Raw genomic sequence first — 25,852 nt, 5'->3', positions numbered from 1 at the left:
CAACAGATTATATTAAGAAAAGATGGGAGAAAGAAAGAAATATGGATATATCAACAGAACAATGGGACAATATGTGTGAGAATGCATGCTCTACTTCCTGCTCAGCCATTTGGCGAGAATTCAGTTGGAAAAATTTAGTACGTTATTTCATAACTCCTAAACAGCAAGAAAGCCTAAACACCGGCAGCTCTTCATGTTGGAGGGGCTGTGGTGTGCACGGAGCACATCACACACACATATTTTTTGGTCGTGTGTAAAAATAAGATCCTTTTGGTTACAGGTTGGAAGCAAAATAGACCAGATATTAGGTTTTAAAATTCCCCAAACTTTCATGACACTTTACCTTGGAGATCTCCCCATAGACTTAGTTGAAAATGATAAATATCTATTAAAAATTCTTCTTGCCATCGCAAAAAAAACAATCACACGAAAATGGCTTCAAGTGGACCCACCATGTATCAAGGACTGGTTGGACCTAGTTGAAGAAACTCATAACCTGGAAAGACTAACATTTATGGTGAGACTACAACCTGGACTCTATTTCTCAAGATGGGGCAAATGGACAAATCAAATTCAAAGTGAATAGGGGGAAAAACAAACCAAGTAAACACACACACACACACACACACACACACACACACACACACACACACACACACACACACAAAAAAAAGGATATTGTTCCCCAATTTTTTTGTAATATTTGTATTATGACATTTATTTTATTACCGACTGTAACTGTTATTGTTTATGTAAAAAATGCTTCAATAAAAAGTAAGTATTAAAAAAAAAAAAAAAAAAATTTAATCTCGTAATTCGGCATATTTAGGAGCGTTTCCTTTTGACAGGTACGCAATCTCTGGCTTCAAGTCAGAAGAACGTAGAACAACGTTGGTTTTTAGATGGTTAACTTAGCTTACACCACTTACCTCCGTTAGCTAGTTAGCTCCTGTTATCTCCGGGTTAGCTCGGTTAGCTCTTAGCTACAGAAAGCTCGGAGTTCGCTTGATGTCAATCATCCACCATGACGCTCACAGCCCCCCTCTCAGCTCCGCCTCTTTGCCCATATTTGTATTTTCCGGGCGAGACGACACACATGAGTGACGTTACAGAGGCTCCGCCCATCTTTTTATATACAGTCTGTGGGTTTTACTTACAGAGCATCTTTAAAGTTTGGTTTTAGGTTTGGACAAAAAACCCACCATCCATTAAGATTGGATTCATCGCAGATTTTCACTCGGCGTTGACGAGCAACGTCTATGTTTTTAAGTCTGAGAGGAAAGTTGTTCACCTGTTTTGGCGAAGCTGACCAGGTTGTGCGTGATGAGTTCCTGGAAGCTCCGGTCCTGCTCTGACAGAGGTTTTCCCAGGAAGAGCTCCAGTCCTCCGAAGAAAGCCACGACGTCCAGGCAGTGGAAGGAGAAACGGCTGGGGAACGGCAGCAGGTCGCTGGATGTGTTGACCGGTCCGGACGGCGTATGCGTCACCACGTAGCGATACACAGGACTGCTGAGGGCGGCTGACGGAGGACAGAGGCTTTTAGTCTGATACTAATCACACAACTAGTTAACCAGTAAAGGTATTAACTCACTTTTGGACCACCTACCTTAAAAAATAAAACTGTAGAAGCTAAACATTTCTAAAAATGTCAAAAGTGCATCAAAGTTTAAACACACAACAGAAACTATTTCCACACTTTTCCTCATTTACAGTGATTTATGCCCCTAGAGGCACCTCAGCTGCATCACAAACATCTTCCAGCCAAGTTTCCTCCTTTCTGATCACTCTTTTCCTGCTCCTGATCGGACATTACCGTCAGTTTAAGCTCTCTGATTGGTGGAAAGTCTGACAGGAATATCATTTCCCAGGTCTCTTAGCAACATAGTAGTGATATTGATCTTTTTTTAACGATGAAGATGTGATAAATAATGGTGGATTTACCATCTAGATCCTCTGAATAAACACTACATGTTGTGTGTGGATTGTAAACCTCCTGGACGGATAGAAACGCTGGAAAACCAACGTTGTATCATTTGACGGATCTGACATCCATCACAGAGTTCCACACGGCCGTTCCAGAGACGTAGCTGAGGATACAAGCGATAGCAGTTGGAGAGGCTGAAGGTCTGGCAGAGCTTTAAGGGTTTAAAAGTTAAACTAATCATTTTTTCAGCTGGTTTTTCCTTTTGGCTGCCCTCCGTGAGACAAACGAGGGCTGCAGGATACGTGTACCGGTCTCACATCTGATCCAAAGCGCAGGACTCATCCAGAGACGCTCCAGATCACTTTTCACTAAATCAGTTCAGCAGTAGGTACAGTCGTGCTCATATTTACTCATATTTATTCATCCCCTTTCATTAAAAAAAGGAAAAAAACAGCTGCCTGTAAAATAAGCTGAAATGAACTAAAGTAATAATAAATAAAAATTTATGAAAATCATGACATTATTTTCTAATTCTGGTTCAATAGAAATATTTTATTTAAAAAGCAAACAAATAAGATAATTTATTACATATTACATGAGTCATAAAGTAATATTTAGTTGAACAATCCTTTAATGTTTCCGCTCCAGTCAGGTGTTTTCTGTTCCTCTCAGTCAGACTTCTGCACCTGTTGACAGATATTTTGTCCCACTGTTCAACAGAAAACTGCTCTAATTTGTCCAGGACACATTTGTTTGTTTGTTTGTTTCTTTCTTTCTTCAACTCAATTAAATGAAAAAACAGTGTCTTATATTACTAAATTATATTTCTGCACATTTTTAGTTATTGTTCCTTTTTTAAGTCTCCAGTTATTTGAGTGACTGTTGTAAATTCAGCCTTTTCTTTAATGAAAGGGGATGAAGACATATGAACACAACTGTAAATATAAATCTGACGTGATGCTTCATAAGCATCCGCGTTTCCATGACAACGCTTTCACAGTCTCCAGAGGGGAAAAAAAAACGATAATTGAAAAGCAACATCACAGAAATCCTGGAAGTCTTCCAGTCGCTCCGGATCGGATTCTCCGCATCCTGAAAGTCGCATTTTAATGTCAGAAGTTTTCCCAGCAGGACATCACATGTAAAACTACACACTCTCAAAAATAGAGGTACAAGATAGGGACATTTCTGTACCTATAGGTACATTTTACAGAAATGTTCTCTCAAAAGTACAATACTGGTGTTTAAGAGACCAGAAACACCTTCAGAGTACGAAAAAGGGTTCAAAGTGACATAAAGTACAAATTTGTACCATTTCGACCATAAGGGTACCTGCAGCACTGAAAAATGTGATGTTAATGGCTGTAATGTTACAAACTAGAGCAGAGTTGAGTGATGACAGTAGTACTACTTAACAGTCATTTACTACACCAGACAATGAAGGTCAGATGCTGCAAACTAAGTGTATGTCTGGTCAGTATTTTGAGTTTTTGAAGATTATTTCTAGATTAAAGATAATATTGCTAAGTTGCATGGACCAGGTCTAATGCTGTGGAAAACATAAAAAACATGACTTGATAAGGTGAAGTTGAACTTGATAAGGTACAAAAATAGACCAGAACTGAAGGGTACAGAAATGTTTCTCAAAAGAGTACACCCCCAGCGACAAGCATTTGTACCTTTTTAGGTACAAGCTGGTACCTCTATTTTTGAGTGTGCAGGTACACAGCAGGTATGTACATCCAGCTTCCTCTACTTGTACCTGGAAGATGAAGTACATCATTTCCAGATTTGTTTTAAATGAAACATCTCCAGTTAATCCCTTCAGCTGACAACACGAGGATCATCTCGCAGCGAAACAGACTGCGATGCAGCAATAAGGAGCAAGCCCACCAACACACATTAATAAACAAATGAATAAAGAAACATGCAGATACCCTGCAGTCTGTCAACAGCTACATGTCCGGCTAAACGAGCCAGAGGCGAAATCTGCAGACTGGCTGCAGATCTGCTGCAGCAGAACAACCTGATGGCATCAATCTGCAGGCATGAAGCCGCGTCACCAAACCGTTTCTGGATGTTTGACACGCAGAGCAGAACTAGAGCGTCTTCCTTCCTGAGTCAGTTCACTGACAAACCTTCACCGTAGTTATTTTACCCTCCTGCTGTGCCTTCAGACCCCTTCTGCTTCGGTGTAAACATGCTGATCTGTTGAAACGGACGGATAAAGACGACCTCCTCTCCGGCCGGCGGAGGTCTACAGCAGGTTTCCTGTCTGGAGAAAACCCCGTGGCGCCCGCAGGATCTGTGCTTTCCATCAGTCGGACGTCGTTATGGGCGGATGGGAGTTTACCTGCAGCTCTCCGGGCCAGGTCGTTGTTGGGACAGGTGACCCTGATGTCAGACACCATGCTGGTGTAAGCCCTCTCCGGACAGCGGTCTGTGGTGGGACAGCGGTCCGAGGGCGGGTACAGGTCCAGAGCTGCTTTGGGGAGATCCTGACTGAAGGTCTGAAGTTTATCTGAGGAGACGAGACACAGACGGAACTGGTGATGTCCAGTGAGGACATGGAGACATGACGGCAGATTAGTTACAGTGAATATAGCAAAGACTTAAAGTAATCCGTATTAAATATCACTGAGATGATCAACTAATCAATAAAAACGTCAAATTTCACAAGTTGTCTCTTCAGATTTACAACCACAGTAACAGAGAATAAATCTTTAAATGGTTTTAGGGAGCTCCTGGAAGAACTTAAAACCAAACTGTTGATGGTTTTTGCTGCATTTATTCATCATTATACAGTCAGGAAACGGAAGCAGCAAAAGTTTCCACGTAGAAATCCACGTAAACACGTCCACAAACACCTTAAACTGCTCGCTCCTGCCCAGTTTACAGGTAACAATGACTTATTAATGTCTTAGATAAAAGCAGAGGAACAGAGGACTGCATGTAGGATGTCTGCCTCACACCGCTGACACGCCCCCCACCTGATGACTTACATTTAATGTGCTTCCATTTGTTCTAAGAGGAAAACACTGTTTCATCCCCCAATAGTCTGCAGCAAAGTTCGCATGAAACATTCAGTATGGAATCAGATTGGTTTCAGAATCTCCAAGCAAAACTTTTTAAAACTCAAGCAAAAAAACAACAATTAAAACCAAACTTAAGTAAAATAAATGATCTCAAAATCAAAAATGATCAATCATCATGAAAACTATGAGGCTTTTATTTGGTTAAATTGAGTAGTTTTGTTTGTAATTTCCTCTTTCTCTCTTCTCGCTATTTTGGTTGCGCTTCACAGTTTTTGGTTTTGATTCTTGATTCTTTGGTTTAATTTCTGACACAAACCTTTCATGGGCGGGCTCTTTTCAGGGGCGCATTCTGATTGGCTGGTGAGTTTTGGAGTGACACGGCTGTAGCCCAATGAGATGCACAAACACTTTCTCAGGAAGTTTAAGGATTGAAAATTAAAACTACTTCTGATTTTCGGAATCAGAATTTGAAACTGTGGAATTGTTGTTTAATGGTCATTTTCTTTAATCATCAGCATTCATCTGTGCTGCTTAACATTAACAATGTAAACATCCTTAAAACCATTAAAAGATGAGTTAACTGTTTACTTCTGAATCCTCATGAACTCAGCCACTTTCACTTTTCAGCACACAGTAGTTAAAACACTTCCTCGTAAAAGTATACTCTAGACTTGTATCTAGAAACTGATGCAAACCGCACACTTAGTGATAAAACAGACATGGGTGTAAACATAACTCAAAGCTGAACTTGTCATACATATATAAAAGGGTTTAAACAACATCCCGGCTACAGCTGTGTCACTCAAAAACTCACCAGCCAATCGGAATACCCCCCTGAAAAGAGCCCGCCCATGAAAGGTTTGTGTCAGAAATGAAACCAAACTGTCAAGAATCAAAACCAAAGACTGTGAAGCGCAACTAAAATAGAAGAGAGAAAGAGGAAGAGGAAACCACAAACAAAACTACTCAATTTAACCAAATAAAAGCTTAATAGTTTTTACGATGATTGATAATTTTTGATTTTGAGATCATTTATTTTACTTGAGTTTTAAAAAGTTTTGCTTGGAGATTCTGAAACAAATCTGATTCCATACATTCAGCAGCTTCTTCTGCAGAAAGCGGAGAAACCCTCCCCGCCTGAAGCTCCTGGACTCGGAGTGTGTCGCCGCGTACCACGACGCAGGACGTTCCTGGAGTTTACCTGAACGTGACGTTCACCAGGAGAGATTTGTGTAACCTGCAGCGGACGGAGGACGTCCAGGCTCCTCTTGGAAGCAGAAAGCTGCATCTTTATGTTTCATTAAACAATGGAGAAGGTTGCACAGAAAACATCACACAGCAGCTTTTACCTGTAACAAACCAGCGATAGTCCTCCCATGTCCACATGGAGATGTTTTCAGCCGGAGGACTGCGGAGGAATGAAAACACAGTTTGAGCTCGGAACAGCTGCAGCGACGAGCGCGGAGCAGCTGAGGTCTCACCTGAAGTCAGCCTCCTGCTCCGTCGTCCCGACCAGGAAAGGGACGTCATTAAAGCCTCGCTTCTTCTCCCATAACTGGAAAGGTGGCGCTTGGAGGACGTAACCGTCCACCACCGCAACGGCGCCGCCGACGTGGCCTTTGACGGGGAGGTCTGTAGCGTCTTCCGCTGCCCAGGACGGGTACTCCAGCCAGGGGACGGCCTGGGACACCACCATGACCCGGTTAAAGCTGGTAGTTAACCTGTTTAACCTGCAGCGTCTCCTGCTCCAATCAGCTGCAAGCAGGTCAAATTAGAGCCTCAACGGTGCGATGCTGCGAGCGTCGCGGTTGTTGGTCTCACGCGGATCCTTTGTGTGTCTGCTTTTTATTATTTTATCTGCTTTTAGACTAATCCTTTTAATCCTGCTCAGCTGAGGCTGCTGCAGGGCCCCAGTGGCTTGTGGGGACCCTGCATTTGGCTCTGGTGGTGCTTCCTGATGGGAAACGCCCGTCCAGCCCTGCTGACGAGGTCGCGCTGCGAACTGCAGCTGCATCGGGTCTGATTATCCAGTTTTATTCCAAACTGAGCTTCTAGTTATTAAACTTTAACGTCACTGAGCTGCGGTTGGAGAATCTCCATATTATCTGAGTTTTTGTCTGATCTGTCTGCAGGTCAGGCCAGGTAGCGATGTTTCAGGAGGATTCTCCACGGCTTTCCGAAGCCCTTCTCCCACATTCCTGATAAAACTCTGCATTTCGCTGTTTGCTGTTAAAGATGGAGGTTTTATTTTTCTCTTTAATCGTTTGTGAATGAGCTTCTGTCTCCTCCTGCGTCTGGAAATAAACTGGTCACGTGACCCCCTACATCACATCCAGCGACGTGAGATATATTTCTATATGAACACGTTTAAAAAGAGTAGATAGGTTTTTAAATGTTGCTGTTTCCTTTCCCTCTTTTTCATTGCGATATTTCAGTTTTGGGGAGAAATGGAAACACAGCTAGTGTTCCTCAGTCCTGGTCCTCTGAGACCTTCAGACGAGTCCGTCCCGAGTCAAACGAATTAGCAGGCTGGTGCAGAAAAAGGGCAGCAGTTCAAGAAAGCAGGATGGAGAAAAACGTCCTTCAGCTGCTCAAAATGAGCAAAATTATAGCTGGAAATGAGAAACGGCTGAAGCAAGAAGCAAACTGCAGTTTGAAACCTTTCTGATGACCCACTAACGGCGACGCGCAGCCCGACGGCCGCAGCCCGACGACCGCCGTCCGGACTCGTTCGTTCGGCAGTAAAATCGGAGGCGTTTAGCCCTCCAACACACACACACGTGACATTTCCAATCCATCAAAACCAAAAGCAATTTTAGACCTTCTCAGCGTGTTCCTGCTGACTGTAAAGACGAGCCGAGGAGGAAGATCTTTAATGAAATCCTCAAATATTAAAAAGAAGATTAAAAAGAATAACTGCTGCACAGTTTCTTATGAACTTCTTTTAATTACTGACCTGTCTTTGAAAGAAATAAGACCTTCATTTTCAGCTCCTGAGCTGCTAAAATCATCATCATTATCATCATCATCATTCGCTTCTCACCTGCAGGATCTGAGTCGTGGAGAGACGTCGCAGGCAGGCCAGATCTGCACAGCCCGTCCGGTTCAGAAACACCAGGTTGTCCGACTCGGCTTGCTCCAGCGTGGCGTTGTAGACGTACGAGCCGCTCAGGTCCACGGCAGCGTGGAAGAGGCCTTTAGCCAATGGTGACATCATCAGGGTCCACACCGAAGTCCCACCTTTGCCAGACAGAACAAATGCAGGTGAAGGTGCAGGTTCGACTCGGTTGGCTTTCTCTGGACCTTCAACCTTTCTGACTACAACTTTTCCCGTACAAAGCGGCCTGCTGTTTTGGTTCAGGTGATTTCACAACAAAAACCCTGAATTCAATCAGAACATCACGATCGTGTTTATGTGATGTGAAGACGACAAAATGCTGCATAAAAGAACATTAAAAATGCTCAAGCGAGACGTATTTATAAAAAAATGAGGAATAATTAGGTTTTACAACAGTAAAAATGTGTTTAAAATGATAAAAGTTTTCAATTAAATTAACCCTTAAATTTAAAATAAAAAAATTAAAACCAATAAAATTTTAAGCTAATTCACTGACATAAAAAATTAAATTATAATTAATTGAGTTTTTAAACCACATTCTTTTAAGGTAAAAAACCATAGACTTTATATAAAAAGATGGGCGGAGCCTCCGTGACGTCACCCGTAGGTTTCTGAAGAGCTGAATTGAAGCTCGGTGGGCGGTTCCTACCATCACCATCTTGGCAGCGTCATGCGTGTCGTCTCGCCCGGAAAATACAAATATGGGCAAAGAGGTGGAGCTGAGGGGGGGGCTGGGAGTGTCATGGTGGATGATTGACATCGAGCGAACTCCGAGCTTTTTGTAGCTAAGAGCTAACCGAGCTAACCCGGAGATAACAGGAGCTAACCAGCTAACGGAGGTAGGCGGGCTAAAGCTAAGTCACGTTGCTAACCGGCTAAAAACCGCGGTTGTTCTACGTTCTTCTGACTTGAAGCGGGAGATCGGGTACCTGTCAATCAAAAGGAGACGCTCCTAAATATGACAAAATTTAAGATTAAATTACTTTTAAACGGGCGAGTTAGAAAACAATCCACTCCCCCCACAGTTGTCATGAAGGTAAACCTGACCTATTAAACCTAAAATAGATTTTTGAACCAGGCTGTAAACATGCACAAAACTGCAGTTTTATGCACTTCCGCATAAGCTTCACTTTTAACTGCCGGAGGTTGCCGCTTGGTAAAAACTCTTTGCACGTTGCGTTGTACACAATCTGGCACGTATCTTCCAACCCCCCTGGTGGACATCTCCGGTACTACAAACATATATAGAAAAGTCCCAGTAATCAACAGTAAATATGCAAAATTTATTTTACATTTTGAGAGTGTTAAAGTTTTGACTTGTGTCCTCATGTTTTCCTTGGTCAAGTTGCAGGACACAGCAGACGTATTTATGCATCTCTGATTCTTCAACATTACTTCCACCAACTTTCCCGCAAGCTGGATGTTTGGTTCGGGACCTCTTGCTGCTCTACCTGGGGAGTACCACAAGGCTCCATCACTGAACCTCTCCGTCTTCTCGTTCTTTGCTACAACTTGGTGCTAAATTTACAAAACATGGTGTCCAATTGTTTTTTATGCAGTCAAGTCTAGTTTTTATTTTCTAACAGGGATTCTGCTCGACTTGGTAACATCAGGGACTTCACACTACTAAACTTTCTTAATGTCATTCACTATAATAACACCTGAAGTTAATGATGCATCATAAGTGAAGGTGTGAAAACATCTTTCAGTTTCGTCTCTATTTGTATTTTAATTCCTGCTGACTGAGATGTTTCTGGTACTTTTACTCTACAGCACTTAGGTCAGCGGTTACGTTGTTTTTAAAGAACTTTGGGACTATACTCCCTCTCGACACGATACGAGGTGTTTTTTTTGTTGCATTTCAACCCTTAGAGGTATAAATGCCTTTTTTTTTTTTTTTACCACCCACCCATCCTTCCTCATGTCATCTTTTCCTCATCCTTCATAAAGAGGCGAGGCGCTCTGTGGTTGTACTGGAATTAATTCCGTTGTTCTGATTCTGCCAGTAAAAGACACTGAGTGTTTCAGCCACAAATCTGCAGCCAGACTCTTCCTGTGTTGTTCCACAGTGGTGGAATGATCTTCCAATCTCCTTCCCATCCACAGACTCTGGATGTACTTTTAATAGCAAGACTCAACTGTTTAAGGAGCATTTCCACAGCCCTTACTTTTCCTTGCTCAGCTCCTCCACTCGTCAGAACGCGTTAGAAAGACACAACTCAGCGCTGAAAAAAGCTGCATACACTTACGCCTAAGTCGAAACTGTGTTAATAGATCGTGTTCTAGTGACTAAACAAAGCGAAAGCAGCAAAAACAAAAGAAAACCAGCCCTGCCTCTAGTTCTACTGGTACTACTGGTACTATTGTACATTGCAGCATCTATATCCGACTGGACTCGCAGCCCTTTGACAACCGCTTAATTTTGACCGTTCCAGATGTAAATTTGAAGAAAAGCTTCTGCTAAATTAATAAATGAATAGGGTTTAAGAAGAAATATAAACACCTATACAGATAGGTGTAGGACCCCCTATAGAGGAATATATGTCGTTGCTTTGTCTCTGTATGTGGGTAAGTATACATGTATATATGCAGATGTGTACATGTCTATTTTTATTAGGGGTGGAAAAATCAAGTAAAAAAATCGAATATCAGGATTTCTTTTGCTTCACAATTTTAAAATAGATTTTTTTGTTAAAAATAAATCAACTTTTTTCTCTAATAAAAATAATCCATTTTAAATTTTTTTGTCAATTTTATTGTTTTGATTGATCTTTTAACTTAGGCATTATGGCAACAGAACAATGGTCTGACTTATCGTGTTGTTTTTTTCCTCATTGAAATCTAGAAAAATGACGAGCAAAAATTAAAAGTTTAATCAAACTTTACAAAAATCCGCAATACTGAACAATTGTGAGATTTGCAATTTAAATAGAATCGGCACTCAAAAAATCAGAATCAAATCGGGACATATCGTCACAGCCCGTAAAAAAAGAAAAGAAACTGACAATTAAGGGTTTATTTTTACAACTGCAAGGAAGAAAAGATTATAATTATAAAGGGGGACAGGAATAAACAAAGTTTTGCTTCATCTTGCTCCTTTTCCGACTCTATAATAACTGTTACTTTTTTAACCTGTTAATTGAATTGTGTTATTTTGTCTGAAATAAAGAAATATCTATCTAAAGAAATAAAACAAAATGCTTCTGCTTTGTGAAGCTTCAGATTTAAAATGGAGGCATGAAGGTAACAATGCAGCCACCTCCAGTCACCCGACAGCAGCTCAAAGTTCCTCCTCGCTAAATCAAACACGTTTATTCCCTGCAGGCATTAAAGGAAATAAATGATTCATGTTTAAGTTTCTGCTTTTAGCCTTTCTCTGAACTCGCCTCTAGTTTTATTACGACTAAGTGCTCCATGTTTCATCACACAAAAACCTCTTTTATACACCAACGGGAGATTTAGTCCACAGTGGATGTGAGGCGTGAACACCTTTTATCAACTCACAGCAAAAGCTGCTCAAAAGTGTTTATCATCACGTCGATTATTAAAGCACAGTCCATCGAAAACGTTTGATAAACTTTGAAGGTTTTCTAGCTGAGATTCAAACTCTGATGAAAATGATTCGTGTGGAGAAGAAAAGCTGAAACCAGCTGATGGAAATGACCTGAAAAGTAAAAAGATCTGGGATCCCACGTTTCCCTAAGAAGAATGAAGTCAAACATGTTCAAACATCAGTGGAAATAAAGTACAGGAGATAAAAACGGATTTTCTTTAGATCGGTGTGGAGGAGCAGTTAACTGGACCAGTGTTGATTTGTTTTAACTGGATCGTGATGAACTGAGGCTGCATGGTGGCTTAGTGCAGTGGTTTTTTCAACCTTTTGCAACACAGTACCCCTTGTAAAATATTTTTTTCACCCCCTAACCTCTGCAAAGTATGTTTAGTTAAGAAAAAACATGTGTTTTGTCATTTGTGTTTGGTTAATTAAACTTTTAACGGTGCAAAACAATAGAAATCTCTACGACGCTTCAACCAGGACTCCATTGTTTGCGTTGTCAAGGCGACAGTGACTGACGAATGTGCTTTGGCTCGTAACGGAAGGGGTTAAATTCACACGGGAATGTGGGATTTTGGGAGGAATGGAATGGTGGAAATCTAAATGTTTATTCAGTTTATGAATATATACTTAGATTGGATGAAGTATATATAATATTTATATATTATATTATTTTGTTTAATGATGTTTTAAAGAAAACTTAAAAACAATTTTTTCAAAACATTTCATGTACCCCTAGAATGGTTTGAAGTACCCCCACAGGGTACGCGTACCCCCGTTTGAGAAACAGTGGCTTAGTGGATGAATGAGTGAGCTCCAACATGTTAAGTCTTTAACGTGATCAATGCATCTGATCAGAGTTTGGATCGGACTGTAGTCTCCTGGTGAGATAGTTGTGTCTCATCAGCAAAACTATTAGCCGCGGGAAATTGAATTGAAAAAAAAAAATCGAAAATGTGGAATTTTTTTACTTCACAATTTTAAAATAGTATTTTTTTTTTGGTTTGTTTAAAAAGAATTAGATTTTCTTTTCAAATAAATAAATCTATAAAAAATCTATCATAAAATTTTTGGAATTTTTATTGATCTTTTTCTTGTCTTCTTGGGCAGAATGATGGTCTGGCTACTGGGTTGTTTTTTCCTGATTCAAATTAAGAAAAATAACAAGCAAAATAAAAGTTTCATACTTTTTTTTTGTTCTTAGTTACAAAAATCAGCAACATTGAAGAATCCTGAGAATCGCCATTTAAATCGAATCGGCACCCTAAATAACCAGAATCAAATTGGGACAAAACCATTAAGTCACAGCCCTAGTAAGCATCAGAGGTGGGAAAATCGAATCGAAAAATCGGAAATCAGGATTTTTTTTTCTTCACAATTTTAAAATGGATTTTTTTGTTAAAAAAAAATTCTTTTTTTAAAAAAAATAAATAAAACGAATGCACTATAAAATTTTTGTCATTTTTATTGATCTTTTTACTTGTCTTCTTGGGCATTATAGCAGCAGAATGATGGTCTGGTTGCTGGGTTGTTTTTTCCTGATTCAAATTAAGAAAAATAACAAGCAAAAAAATAGTTTTAAACATTCTTTTTATTTTAATCTACAAAAATCAGCAATATCGGAGAATTGTGAGAATCGCATTTTAAATCAAATTAGCACCCAAAAAAATCGGAATTGAATCAAAAAGCGTTTGGTCACACCCCTAGTAACCATGGTAACATATTTAGTTGCTGCGAGCATGTAGATCCCTGCTGGAACGCCACACGTTACTCTCTTCACTCACATTCCTGCTTCAAACAGGACTCAAACCAGTTCATCGCGATGCCCGAAGGTCCAACCCAGTTTTTAGACTGGTTTAGGAAGATCTTCTAGTAACGGGGTATTCAGCTCCGTCCTACCAGGTCCTTAATCAGCAGGTTTCCCATGTATCCCTGCTCCAACACATCTGACTCAAATATTGAGTCATTGTGCAGAACCTGCTTTTATATCCAGTTAATTTGTTTCAGGTGTGTTGAAGCAGGAATACACGGAAAACCTGCTGGTTACGGACCTCGTAGGACGGAGCTGAACAGCCCTGTTCCAGTAGATCCAGTAGTGTAAGGACTGAAACGCTGCTATCTGTCACTGAAAACGTCACCAAGAGCAGAAATGGTGCCTTGGTGTGACGAAAACCTGACTGATGCCACGGTTTGATCGACAAAAGCAGGATTTTCAGCAGCAACAAGGTGATTCCTGAGGATAGCTGAAAACTTGCCATAATCCTTTAAAAATTTGATTGAACTGGACAAAGTTTGAACAAATAAATCAGAAAATAGGCCGAGGAACGCCAAAGGACACGAGAACCAGACTGAAAATGAGCAACAACCAGTCAGATGGACTGATGAACCCTCTCCAGGTCCACATCTTCCACCATTTCTCCATTTCCCGACAGAATATTTGTTAAATGTATCTCATTATGTCCTGGTGACACTTTTCTTACCTGAACTTTGTCCAAATATGGTGACTTTTCCAGGATCTCCTCCAAATATTTGGATGTTTCTCTGGACCCACTTCAGAGCTGCAATCTGGTCCAAGAAACCATAGTTCCCTGTAGAAGGAGGCAATGGGCAAGTTGGGAAGGAATCGATTACACAGAGAGCCTGCTTTGACCTTATTTCCAGCGTTCCCATTTCCTCCATCTGAAACTAAACCGGCCCACAGCTTGAACTAAATTTAACTCATTGGGAGCTGAGGGAGCGGGGAAATGGGGCAGGGAATTAGGAGTATTCAGAATCAGCTCCTGGAGGAAGGGCGACGACGTCACATCGTCGTGTGATGGCTCGCTCCTTCAACGGGTCGCTTCACATCAAGGTCATGGCGTGCTTGTTTGGATTATGCAACTGAACCATGAAGCCTGAAGACGCAAACATAGCCATGGAAATGAGCTCCACATCACGTTAACAGTCGTCAGGAGCAGGATCACGACGTAAAACGCCATAAATATAAAACGTTCTCATTCTGAGGTAAATAACTTATAACACACCAAGTCCAGTAGACGCTGCTGTTCTCATCAACTCTTCTGCTTCTTCCTGCTCATCTGTGCTTTTAACTTACTCATAAATAATGTTTATTTATTCAAACTGGTGGATTTTATTTCAGTAACAAATGTAAAAAAAAAAAAAAGAGAATTATGCTGAATTTAACACATTAACCCCCCACAACAACAGCATGACACCCTGAACTGTTTTTTTTTTTTTTTTGTTATTTTTGTTTTCCAGACTTTCACTAGTTAATAAGAATTCTCATTAAATGCAATTAAAATAATTTTAAATTTTAAATATAAATAAAATAAATTAAATATAATAAAAATAGCCAAAAAAACCCCCAAAACAATAATTTACCATACTCTGTTATTTTTGTTGAATATATCACATGGTTTGTGGAAGGATGAAAAATAAAAACTAAAACAAAACAAGAATATAATAAAATAAAACAAAAAACAAAAATAAAGATAAAATTAACATATTTGCTTATTCTGTTTTTTGTTTGTTTGATATATTGTGAGGTTTGTGAATTTTTTCATTGAGTAAATAAATATTTGCCTACTCAAGGATCACCGCAGCGAATCACCAGCTCCCAACTACTGATCAGGTATTCGCCGGGTTTTACGTCGGACGCTCTTCCTAACGAAACCCCTGCATTTATCTGGGCTCACTGGCAGGGCAGCATTGTGGACTCAAACCGCTGACCTTCAGGCCAGTGGACAAGCGGCTCTACCTCTTGAGCCACTGCCACCCCCTAGTGTAAATAAATATAACAATTAAAAAAAAAAAGATAAAATAAAACAAAAACAAATACAAAATTAAAAAGAATAAAATAAATCAAACAAAATAAAATAATAAAATAAAAGGAAATTATTTAGCATATTTTAAGTTGGTTTTGTTTATTATATAATGGGGTTTATGGAAAAATACTATTAAAAATATTATTTTCATTAACAGAAAAATAAATGAATAAATGCAAAATAAAATGTGAAATACATAAAAAATAAGATTAAAAAAATAATTAAACAAAATATAAATTTAAAGAAAAAATTTAATATAATTTAATAAAATAAGACAGATAAAAACAAGAAAAAAGAAAAAGAAACATTACAAAAAATATTTAAAAATATAAAATTAAATACTCGTCCTAAAAACTGATTTTTTTTTCATGTGTTTGCTTCACTTTCTAACTTCACACAATGAAACACAACTTTTACGTGTTTTTTTTTTTTTTTTTACTGTATCAAAGCAGCGAAACCAGGATGAACATCAGAGCATGTTTTCCGGCTGACCATCTGAGAAAGGACGAGCATGCCGCTGACTGACCTGACGTGTTTCTGGGAGAAGTTTCTCTGAGGATCTCCAGAGCCAGGAAGCCAAACGCATTGAGCCGGTAGTTGAAGCTGACGTAAACCACTTTGGTCTCTGCAGCCAGCTTCTCCGTGGGCGAGTATCCCTGCTCTCCTCCGCTGAGCATGTGCAGGTATCCGCCGTGGATCCAGACCATGACGGGCAGTTTGGCGTCGCGCTGTAGCGAGGGCGTCCACACGTTGACGAACAAGCAGTCCTCCTGGCCCATCACCTTCCCCGTTTTCGCCATCGGCCGAACCTGAGGACACATGCTGCGGAAGCGTCCTGCATCCGTCACGCCGCTCCCACACACCGGGTCGGCCGGAGGAGCCCAACGCAGGTTACCGACCGGTGGGGCGGCGTAGGGAATCCCTTTAAAGGAGTAGCCTCCATTTTTCTGCAAATGAATAAAAGATTGGATTTGAACCCTGCGGCTGGAACGATCATTTATGCATTTTTACGACTTTCATAACGAACTTGACGTCAGACCAATGAAATGACCAAACTGGTCGCACTTGCGATAAATTAGTCATCAGGTTTGCGTCCGAATCGCCAACAGAATGATTAGCTGCGTTTCCATTTAATTTTTTAGTAAGATAAAAATGATATTTCTATGTTTTGACAAATAATTGCGATTTGCAGGTGTTTCCGTTGAACAGTGTTTGGTGCGTAAGCCGCAGTTCTTGTTTGGGTGACGAGATTTTGCAAGAATTACGCCTTATGCAAGGTAGCCACGTGGCATTATTCTACTTGCTGCAGAGCATTTGCGACAGCTTTTCTCCGTCCTTATCTTTTCTAAAACGCTAAAATTCGCTGTTGCTTGTTCCGGACCGTGCCATCTTTACCGGAAATAAACAGGTCACGTGACCCCCTCACGTCACGTCTGGCAACACGTACAAAAAGAAAAAAAAGGCAAAAAAAGTGTTTCCGTTACACTTTTGGTTAAAAGTTGCTTATGAGCTGTTATCTTGTTTTTATTTTTAGACTAAAATAACACTTTATCTGGAGGCTAAATTATGGTGATGTACGGGCTGCTGCATGCTGCTGCCGTAAGCTACAATTTACATATGAGCCGTAGACTGTCTATACAAGATAGGCGGGTCCTCTGAGACATCATTCTTAGGTTTCTCAACAGCTGAATTGAAGCTCGTTGAGCGGTTCCCAACGTCACCATGTTGGCAGAGTCATGCGTGTCGTCTCTCCTGGAAGATACAAAAATGGGTAAAGAGGTGGAGCTGTGAGGGGGCTGTGAGCCTTGGAGTGAATGACTGACATCTGAAGTAGGCTAAAGCTAAGTCACGTTGTTAACCGGCCAAAAACCACAGTTGTTCTACGTTCCTCCTTTTTGAAGCGGGATATCTGGTACCTGTCAATCAAAAGGATAAGATATGCTTAATTTCTAGATTAAATTACTTTTAAATGGAGGAGCTGTGATGAAGTTCAACCTGACATGTTTACAGCCCAGTACAAAAATCCATTTAAGTTTAATATGTTTATTTCTACTGTAAACATGTTTATATCTGCTGTGAACATGTTTATTTCTGCTGTAAACATGTTTATTTCTGCTGTAAACATGTTTATTTCTGCTGTAAACATGTTTATTCCTGTTGTAAACATGTTTATTTCTGCTGTAAACATGTTTATTCCTGCTGTAAACATGTTTATTCCTGCTGTAAACATGTTTATTTCTGCTGTGAAGTTGGTCTTTTTAACATGGGAGTCTATGGGGATTTGCACTGTTTTACAGCCCCTAGTGGATGAAGGGGGAACTGCAGTTTTATGCACTTCTGCAAAGGCTTCACTTTTAACCGCCGGAGGTTGCTGGTTAATATGATCCCATTAGTTGACTAGTCGCCAAAATAACTGATGATTAGTTGATTATCAAAATAATAGTTTGTACCAGCCCTGATTTAAAGTAAAAAAAAATCTTTCAGTATAAATATTCCATCCTCCGGCTAAAGTGTGGACTATATTTGTTTATCATCTTTCTTTTTAATTTATAGTTGGCGGGGCTTATTTTCAGGTGGGAATTACAGTAACTTGTTAAATAAATAAAATCTTGACTGAGGCTGAATAATTTTTGGCAGATGTGCTGCTTCCATCAGATTAAAAATGAGCTTCTATTTTCCTTTCAAATGAAAAAAAAGTCTCAGTTTCAACATCTGACATGTTACGTTTACGAGCAATAAAATGGGGGTTTATGACACTTGCAAATCACTGCTTTGTGTTTTATTTCATTAAACCTTTTTGAAACTGGTCTTGTAGAAAAGAATGTAAATGTGTGAAACTAAAGCATTTATCTTCTTAAAGCTGATATTTACTGTCATGCTGAAATCACATTCCCTCTGTGCAGCAGCTGAAAAATATCCTTTTATCATTTCTCCAGAAGATCTCTGTTGTGACAACAAAACTAAGAAATATTAAAAAAAGAAAAATATAATAGGGGAATCCAGACTTTCAGCTGTTACCTTTGAAAGAGCTTTTGTTGTTATGTTTGAGGGTTTAAAGAAGATTTGCTGCAAAAAAAAAATATATAAAGGGGATTTTTATGCAAAACTAGCTGTTTTTACCTCCAATATTCAAGTAAACGAAAGAAAAACACGTTTGATAGGCTAGATTTCATAACATGGATTAAAAACAGACACTGATGGTGAAATAATGATGATTTACCACATTTTTCAGGTAAAACTGAACGTAAACATTCAGTACGCAGTGAAGAGTATTTGTGATTACACTGAACTTACGTGTCTTCCTCTAAAGTCCCCGCAGTCTGTTAACACCTGGACGAGTCCCGGCGGCAGCGTCTGGGCCATGTAGCCCAGATACGTGGCGAGGCTGAGCAGAGCGAGCACCGCCAGGCAGATGAAGAAGATGCAACGTCTGGACAGCACCAGGACGGGGCTGATGTACTGCCTGTGACGGACATACTGCACCTCCTCCTCATCCTCCTCCTGCACCAGGTAGCGGTAGTCAGCCCTCTCCGGGACCTCGTATGCGTCTTCATTCATCTTCACTCTGGAGATGAAACAGGTTGGGTTTAGATGTAAAGAAGGGTTCACAGCCTGTGGAAACTGAAGGAATCCCTGTAAACTCAACAGTTCCTGGCATCAGGTGGTCTGTGTGCTGAACTGCTGCAACTTTTCAAGGCATTTATTCACGTTGGATTCAGATATCTGAGGTTTAGAATCAACCAATCTCCGTCTTTCAAATGTTGGGCTGGGAAACCGTCCCAATTTTCATAACTGAGGTAATAAAAGTGGTTTTTGGTGGATTCGGTTCACTGGTGCGACGAGGCATCTACATGCCCAAAGCAAGGTTCTATTACTGGAATAATGCTAAATACAGGGTTTAATATGGCATCAGTGAGAGCTGAGCATCCATCCATCCAGTTTTTCATCCATCCATCCATCCATCCAGTTGTCCATCCATCCATCCATCTTCTGCAGCTTATCCGGGGTCGGGTCGCGGGGGCAACAGCCTAAGCAGGGAAGCCCAGACTTCCCTCTCCCCAGCCACATTTGCCAACTCTGCGGGGGGGATCCCCAGGCGTTCCCAGGCCAGCCGAGAGATATAACCCCTCCAGCGTGTCCTGGGTCTTCCCCGGGGTCTCCTCCCAGAGGGACGTGCCTGGAACACCTCACCAGGGAGGTCCAGGAGGCATCCTGACCAGATGCCCGAGCCACCTCAACTGGTTTCTCTCGATGCGGAGGAGCAGCGGCTCTACTCTGATCTCCTCCCGGATGACCGAGCTCCTCACCCTATCTCTAAGGGAGAGCCCGGCCACCCTGCGGAGGAAACCCATTTCAGCCGCCTGTATACGAGATCTCCTTCTTTCGGTCACGACCCACAGCTCATGACCATAGGTGAGGGTAGGAACGTAGATCGACTGGTAAATCGAGAGCTTCGCCTTCTGGCTCAGCTCCTTCTTCACCACGACAGACCGGCGCAGAGTCCGCATTACTGCAGACGCCGCACCGATCTGTCTGTCGATCTCGCGCTCCATCCTTCCCTCACTGCTGAACAAGACCCCGAGATATTTAAACTCCTCCACTTGAGGCAGGACCTGACTCCCGACCCGGAGAGGGCAATCCACCCTATTCCGGCTGAGGACCATGGTCTCAGATTTGGAGGTACTGATTCTCATCCCAGCCGCTTCACACTCGGCCGCGAATCGCTCAAGCGAGAGCTGGAGATCACGACCAGATGAAGCCAACAGGACCACGTCATCTGCAAAAAGCAGAGACCCAATCCTGAGGCCACCAAGCCGGATCCCCTCCACCTGAGACAGGACCTGGCTCCCAAAGCGGAGAGGGAAATCCACCTTATTCCGGGTAGGCTGGGCAATTAATCAACCAAAACTGACATCCAGATCAAATAATCAATGTAATTTTGCTCAAGGCAGTAATTCAAAAAGTTTAAAAATTTTAATTTCTCTAAATAAATGTGAACAAATTTCAAATTTAATTTAATCTTTTTCACCAGATCTGTTCCTGTCCTAAACACTTCTGTTGGCTATCAGGACTAAAATAAAAAGATATTGAAATATCCCCAATTAATTATCATCGAGGCAAGTTGTTTAATTAATGGTGATATTGGTTTGCCCAGCCCTGTCATCAGCGTAGCTGTGAAAAGCAACGACGTGCCTCTTGATGGCATCCCTAGTGTGTACATATTTAAAAGAAATGGGCCTCACATTGATTCTTGGGGAACCTACATTTTTATTTTACATCTTTATACGTAACCATGAACTCTGGTCCAACACCATGAGAGGGACATATCTAAGCAAACTTTAGGTTGAGGTGGATGCTACATGTTGCTAATTAAGGCTGAACGATTTTAGAAAATGATTTGATTGCAATTTTTCAAACAGATATTGCAATTTTGATTCTGTTCACGATTTTACTTCAAATTTCAGCTTCAATGTAATATTCAATGTTCAGTAACAAATACAAACCTGACAGAAAACTGCATCATATGATCAAAACATTTAAAGCCATTGCTCTCATGCAAACTGACAACTCAAAGTAAGAATTGCTTTTGAACATATTTATTAACAAGAAATATGATGTACATTATTTAAATTCCTTAAAACAAAAGCTGCAATTTAAGATGTAAGAGAGCCAGCTTTGAATGTCTTAACCTTAAGAAAAGGGCAGTGTAAAATATCCAAAACTATGGAAAGTTGAAAATAAATAAAATACAAAACATAAAATAAATAATAATTAGACTAAAAAAAAATCAACAATTTAAACAAAGGAAAAAAGGGTTCTGCCCAACAGTATTACTTTAAAGTAGGATTGGTCAAGTTTTTTTTTTTTGCTTATTAGAGTTCATTATCAGCCTCTTTAACAACATCTGAAGTACTTAACACAACCCCAGATTAAGAAATCTGAAATATCTTTTTAAGTGAAATTCAAAAGCAATGCCAATAAAATAAAACTCTTAATAGTATAAAAGTATCAAGCACACAACTATTGCAAGTTACTATTTGCAAAAATTGAAAATGTATTTTTTCAACAAAAACAGCTAAAACTTAGAACAAATAAAAGTTCTAAGTATTTATTCAACTAGTACCCTCCCTACTTCCCCGACATCTCAACATAACTTTTCACAGATTTTTTTACAAGAACACCAGCTTGTCAACTTTGGAAGGTTTCAGACATGAGCGATGACATGTAGCAACATTGCCGTTGGCACTAAACCTCTCTGACGGCGAGCTAGGGGCTGGTATGCACAGAAATTTACAAGCCAGTTTGGTCAGCCATGGAAAGTTAACTTTGTGCATTCTCCATCAGGCCAGTGGATCCTCCTCTCCATCGATTGCAGGAGTCATCAGATAGTTGTCCATTTCAGCTTGTATGGCATGAATGAAGGAGGAGGAACAGCCTTGCTTTTAACAGTAACTGCAGAACAATATGTGCCTTCAAGTCAGTCGCCAAAACACCAGAAAAGTCTCTAATAACTCCAGTAAAAGCTGCTAGATTTGTCGCTTTTAACAAAAAAAGTCTCCAGATTTAGCGAGAAAGTCTCCAAGTTGGCAACAGTGTCTGAATGAAAGAAAAGCGGCTGTGGGAGGAGTTTACAGCACAGCGCTGCAATGCCAGAGATGCTCAATCACTGTTACCATAGCAACGCGTTAACCAGCTGGTTCAGGTCAGCCGTCTTTTAACAGGTGAATGAGAGAAACGCGCTGCAGCCTGACAGCGGTTGTTTGGTATAAAACATACATCCAGGCCAACGTAAAATAGTTCCTATAAGTGGTAAAAGCGGATTAAACAACTCGGAACCGTCCATTAGACGGTTATAATGCACGACACGGAGTCTAGAACACCACGACACGCAGCGCTGTTTAGAAATACTGGATAATCGTGTTAAATAATCAAGATCTCAATTTCAGTCAAAATAATCGTGATTATAATTTTAATAAATAATTCTTAATCGAGCCGCCCTACTGGACGTTACAATTTTACCGCGACAGGTTTTACACAGTACCTGCTTCTGGTGCACGTCTGCAGCCTCAAACCCTAAATATTCCCAAATGATAGACAAACAGTTTTTCTTGGGGATTAACTCCTTTAGCTCCACGTCTTTGTCTACTGAAACCATCTCAAAACAAGTAGAAATCAAACCCGTTAATGCTGATTGGTTAAGATGACCGAGACACGAACAGGATGCTGCTTCTGATTGGTGCGATTGGAAAGACGGAGGTGGCATGTGAGTGTGTGAAATAGTCAGAACAACAGATCCTGGGTCAGTTGAGAAACCGCAGCTGTGGCGATCACGTGATCGCATTTCCTGAAATTACAATTTCGATCTCAAGACGATAAATCGTTAAAATATATGTATATATTTTTAAATTTATTTAGAAAATTAAAAATTAAATGACATGGTCAGCTAGTTGAGCTATAATGCATAGTGTTTGCTAACTTTTCCCCTGGTTTAGTGGTTTTCAGAGGCATTTCAGGCATTTAGCTAAATTCTTGATGGGTTTAAATAAAAAAATGTCCATTTCTGTCAGGAAGAAAAATGCTTTAAATCCACAAAAATAAATTTATTTGCAACAACTTTGACAGCAAGTTGTTTCACGTTAAGGCTTCCAACGATGAAAAAATACTTATAATTTCCAACAGATGACTAGGACAGCACTTTAAGCCAGACGTTGATGCTTTAATCGGTTTATTTGGTGGGAATAACTCTTCCTCTAACAGCCTCCTCTGCAGCTCATAGGGAACCAAAACAAGGCAACACAAGCAGAAACACCCGCATGCAACGTAACTTCTGTTTCCTGTGGAAGTTGCTCTGACGCGCCGTCACAGATCAGAAATAAGTCTCTATAGGTTCTAGGTGTCCTAAATCTCCTCATCCTGATGCTCAGTTTGAACTTCAGCAAGTCCTCCTCATCATGTCCACATGACTAAATGCTGCCATGTGATTGGCTGGTTAGATATTCATGTTAATAAGTAGTTTAAATGGTGTGATTGAAGCGGCCAGGAATGAACCTAAAATGCATTTTAGCCTTTACATGTGAACATAATATGATGTTTAAATACACATGTTCTTTAACTAGATTATTAACCAAAACAAGTATTAAAAACAAGTCAAGAGAAGCTTCTGAAGGACAAAAGGACAGCTGGAGTCTTCCTCATCATCATCATCATCATCATCAGCCTAAGAACACATCATGGAGGGTGGGTTATGTTGCAATAAACTGCTTCAGATAAAAGAATAAAAACAACGTTATTCTACTAAAAAAAAACAAAAACAACAACCTTTTTAAATAAGCTTATATCATCTCTTTCTCTCACTAGTTTCCAAATTTGCTGCAGACCAGAAATTCAAACATGCATTTCAACAAATTAAATAAAGCTGACAGGACAAAAACAAGAAATATTTAGTCTGTTAAGCCCCAAAATATTCAACCTTTTTCTCATTTAAGCTGAATGCAAAGAGATACAACTTTCCCTACTAATTTACGTTTAAAAAAAAGAGCTTCCAGACAAGTTTTACAGAGAAATACAATCATTACTGTTTAATTATAACAACGATTTAAAACCGCTTTATTTCTGCAAACCAGCCCGATTACATATGTTTGGTGTAAGAAACACTTGGGAATAAAGTCAATTATGTTTATGTGCAGAAGAATGTCCGGACACAAAGTCAGAGGAAGGAAAACGAAAAAAAAGAACAATGTGGGAACAATAAACGGACATACAAGGAGGAGAAAACATGAAGTATAACCTGTCAAACACCGCCGTGCTGCAGAAAACTGCCCCAACAATGCTTTTTAAAACATTTATCTACCTTTTCAAGTCAGATTGAAATTTTAATCAACAAACATTTAACGTATCGTAAAAAAAAGAAAGACAGAATCTCAGATAAAAGAGCGAAAAATAGGAAATTTGCTCTTTAGAATATTAACATAAAGCAAAGTTTCTAGGTTTATTTAATAATCTTCCTTCAATTTTTACTTCTTTAGCTTCAGTAGTTTATCTTAGAAAACCTGAGATATGACTGAAGAAGGAAATAAGACAGAAAACGTGTGGTTGTACTACTTACCATGTCCTAAACACACCAAAAGTCTCCAGACTGAAAACTTCCAAAACAACCTGACGGATTCGACACTGCGCATGCTCACAAGTACTTCTGGTAAGGGACACTTAAAGAGACAGTACATGGGGAAAAAAGTAGACCTTATGTATTTATATATATATATATATATATATATATATATATATATATATATATATATATATATATATATATATATATATATATATATATATATATATATATATATATACATACATATATATATACATGTAATATATTATGCATGTATATATCTATCTATCTATCTATCTATCTATCTATCTATATATATATATATATATATATATATATATATATATATATATATATATATATATATATATATAAATATATAAATATATATAGATAGATAGATATAGATATAGATAGATAGATAGATAGATAGATAGCCACTAGTTCCAGCCATACTGATAGGTCTGTTATGTGATTTACTAAACAGAACATCTTGACAGTTAATAATATAAACATTGTAGAAACATGTGTTTTTCTCTACAAAGTCCAGTATTTGGGTCACACACTTCCCCATCAATTCCAACAGTACTTCCAACATAATTTAGATATTCTTTCCAGAATTTCCATGGAATCTAAGCTCCTTCATGCACCACTTTGTCACACCACTAGAAGTCTGTTTTCCATTAAATTCAGAGGGGTCCATTTATGGAATAAATGCATTACTTTACTGTTAAACACATCACCTTCTGTATTATTGTACAAAAAGAATTTGAAAGAACATCTATTTGAAGTGGGATTGTGTTAAATTGTGTGTACTGTTATATTTATTTCATTTGTAATATTTAACGTTTTTTGTTTTTTTTTCTTTAATGCTTCGTTGTATGTATTTCCTTTATCTGGTTGAATTAATTCTTAATTTATTCTTATATTTAGAATATGGTGAGGTTCTCGATAAGCCCTTTTAGGGTTTTCAACCTTCCCAGCATTGTAATTTATATTATTATTTTACACGTATTGTCCATTCTTTGAACCTTTCCTCTTACTTCTTACTTTTTTCTCTATGAATGTTCTACTGTTTCTTTAAAGTGCAAACTCAAATAAAAAAAATGGATGTCTTGCTTGCTGACTGGCTGGCTGGATGGATCATTTGGATGAAATGAGAGAAAAAAAATTAAACTGCAGTCAAATCATCTCAGCTATTCATACTTCTGCTTCTTTGATGAGGTCGACCATCTCGCCTGTTCCTGCCATAAAATCTATGCATAATTCTTATCTCTTGAAGT

General features: G+C 39.5%; 1 protein-coding gene across 1 annotated transcript in view; it reads right to left on the bottom strand.

Moving 5' to 3' along the window:
- Positions 1-24,635, bottom strand: part of LOC306755947 (para-nitrobenzyl esterase) — a 31,832-nt gene extending 7,197 nt beyond the window's left edge. Inside the window, exons 1-9 of the mRNA XM_079240537.1 lie at positions 24,564-24,635; positions 18,752-19,022; positions 15,984-16,404; positions 14,114-14,221; positions 8,003-8,199; positions 6,441-6,640; positions 6,309-6,367; positions 4,278-4,445; positions 1,292-1,519 (exon numbers count right to left, since the gene is read on the bottom strand). Of these exons, the coding sequence (XP_079096663.1) occupies positions 1,292-1,519; positions 4,278-4,445; positions 6,309-6,367; positions 6,441-6,640; positions 8,003-8,199; positions 14,114-14,221; positions 15,984-16,404; positions 18,752-19,015 (1,645 nt within the window). The 5' untranslated portion in view covers positions 19,016-19,022; positions 24,564-24,635. The remainder of the gene's footprint in view (positions 1-1,291; positions 1,520-4,277; positions 4,446-6,308; positions 6,368-6,440; positions 6,641-8,002; positions 8,200-14,113; positions 14,222-15,983; positions 16,405-18,751; positions 19,023-24,563) is intronic.
- Positions 24,636-25,852: the final 1,217 nt, after the last annotated feature.

The sequence above is a fragment of the Telmatherina bonti genome (assembly GCF_933228915.1).
Source record: "Telmatherina bonti genome assembly, chromosome: 1".
In the NCBI taxonomy this organism is placed as follows: Eukaryota; Metazoa; Chordata; class Actinopteri; order Atheriniformes; family Telmatherinidae; genus Telmatherina; species Telmatherina bonti.
This window is presented reverse-complemented; position numbering and strand designations above follow the sequence as displayed.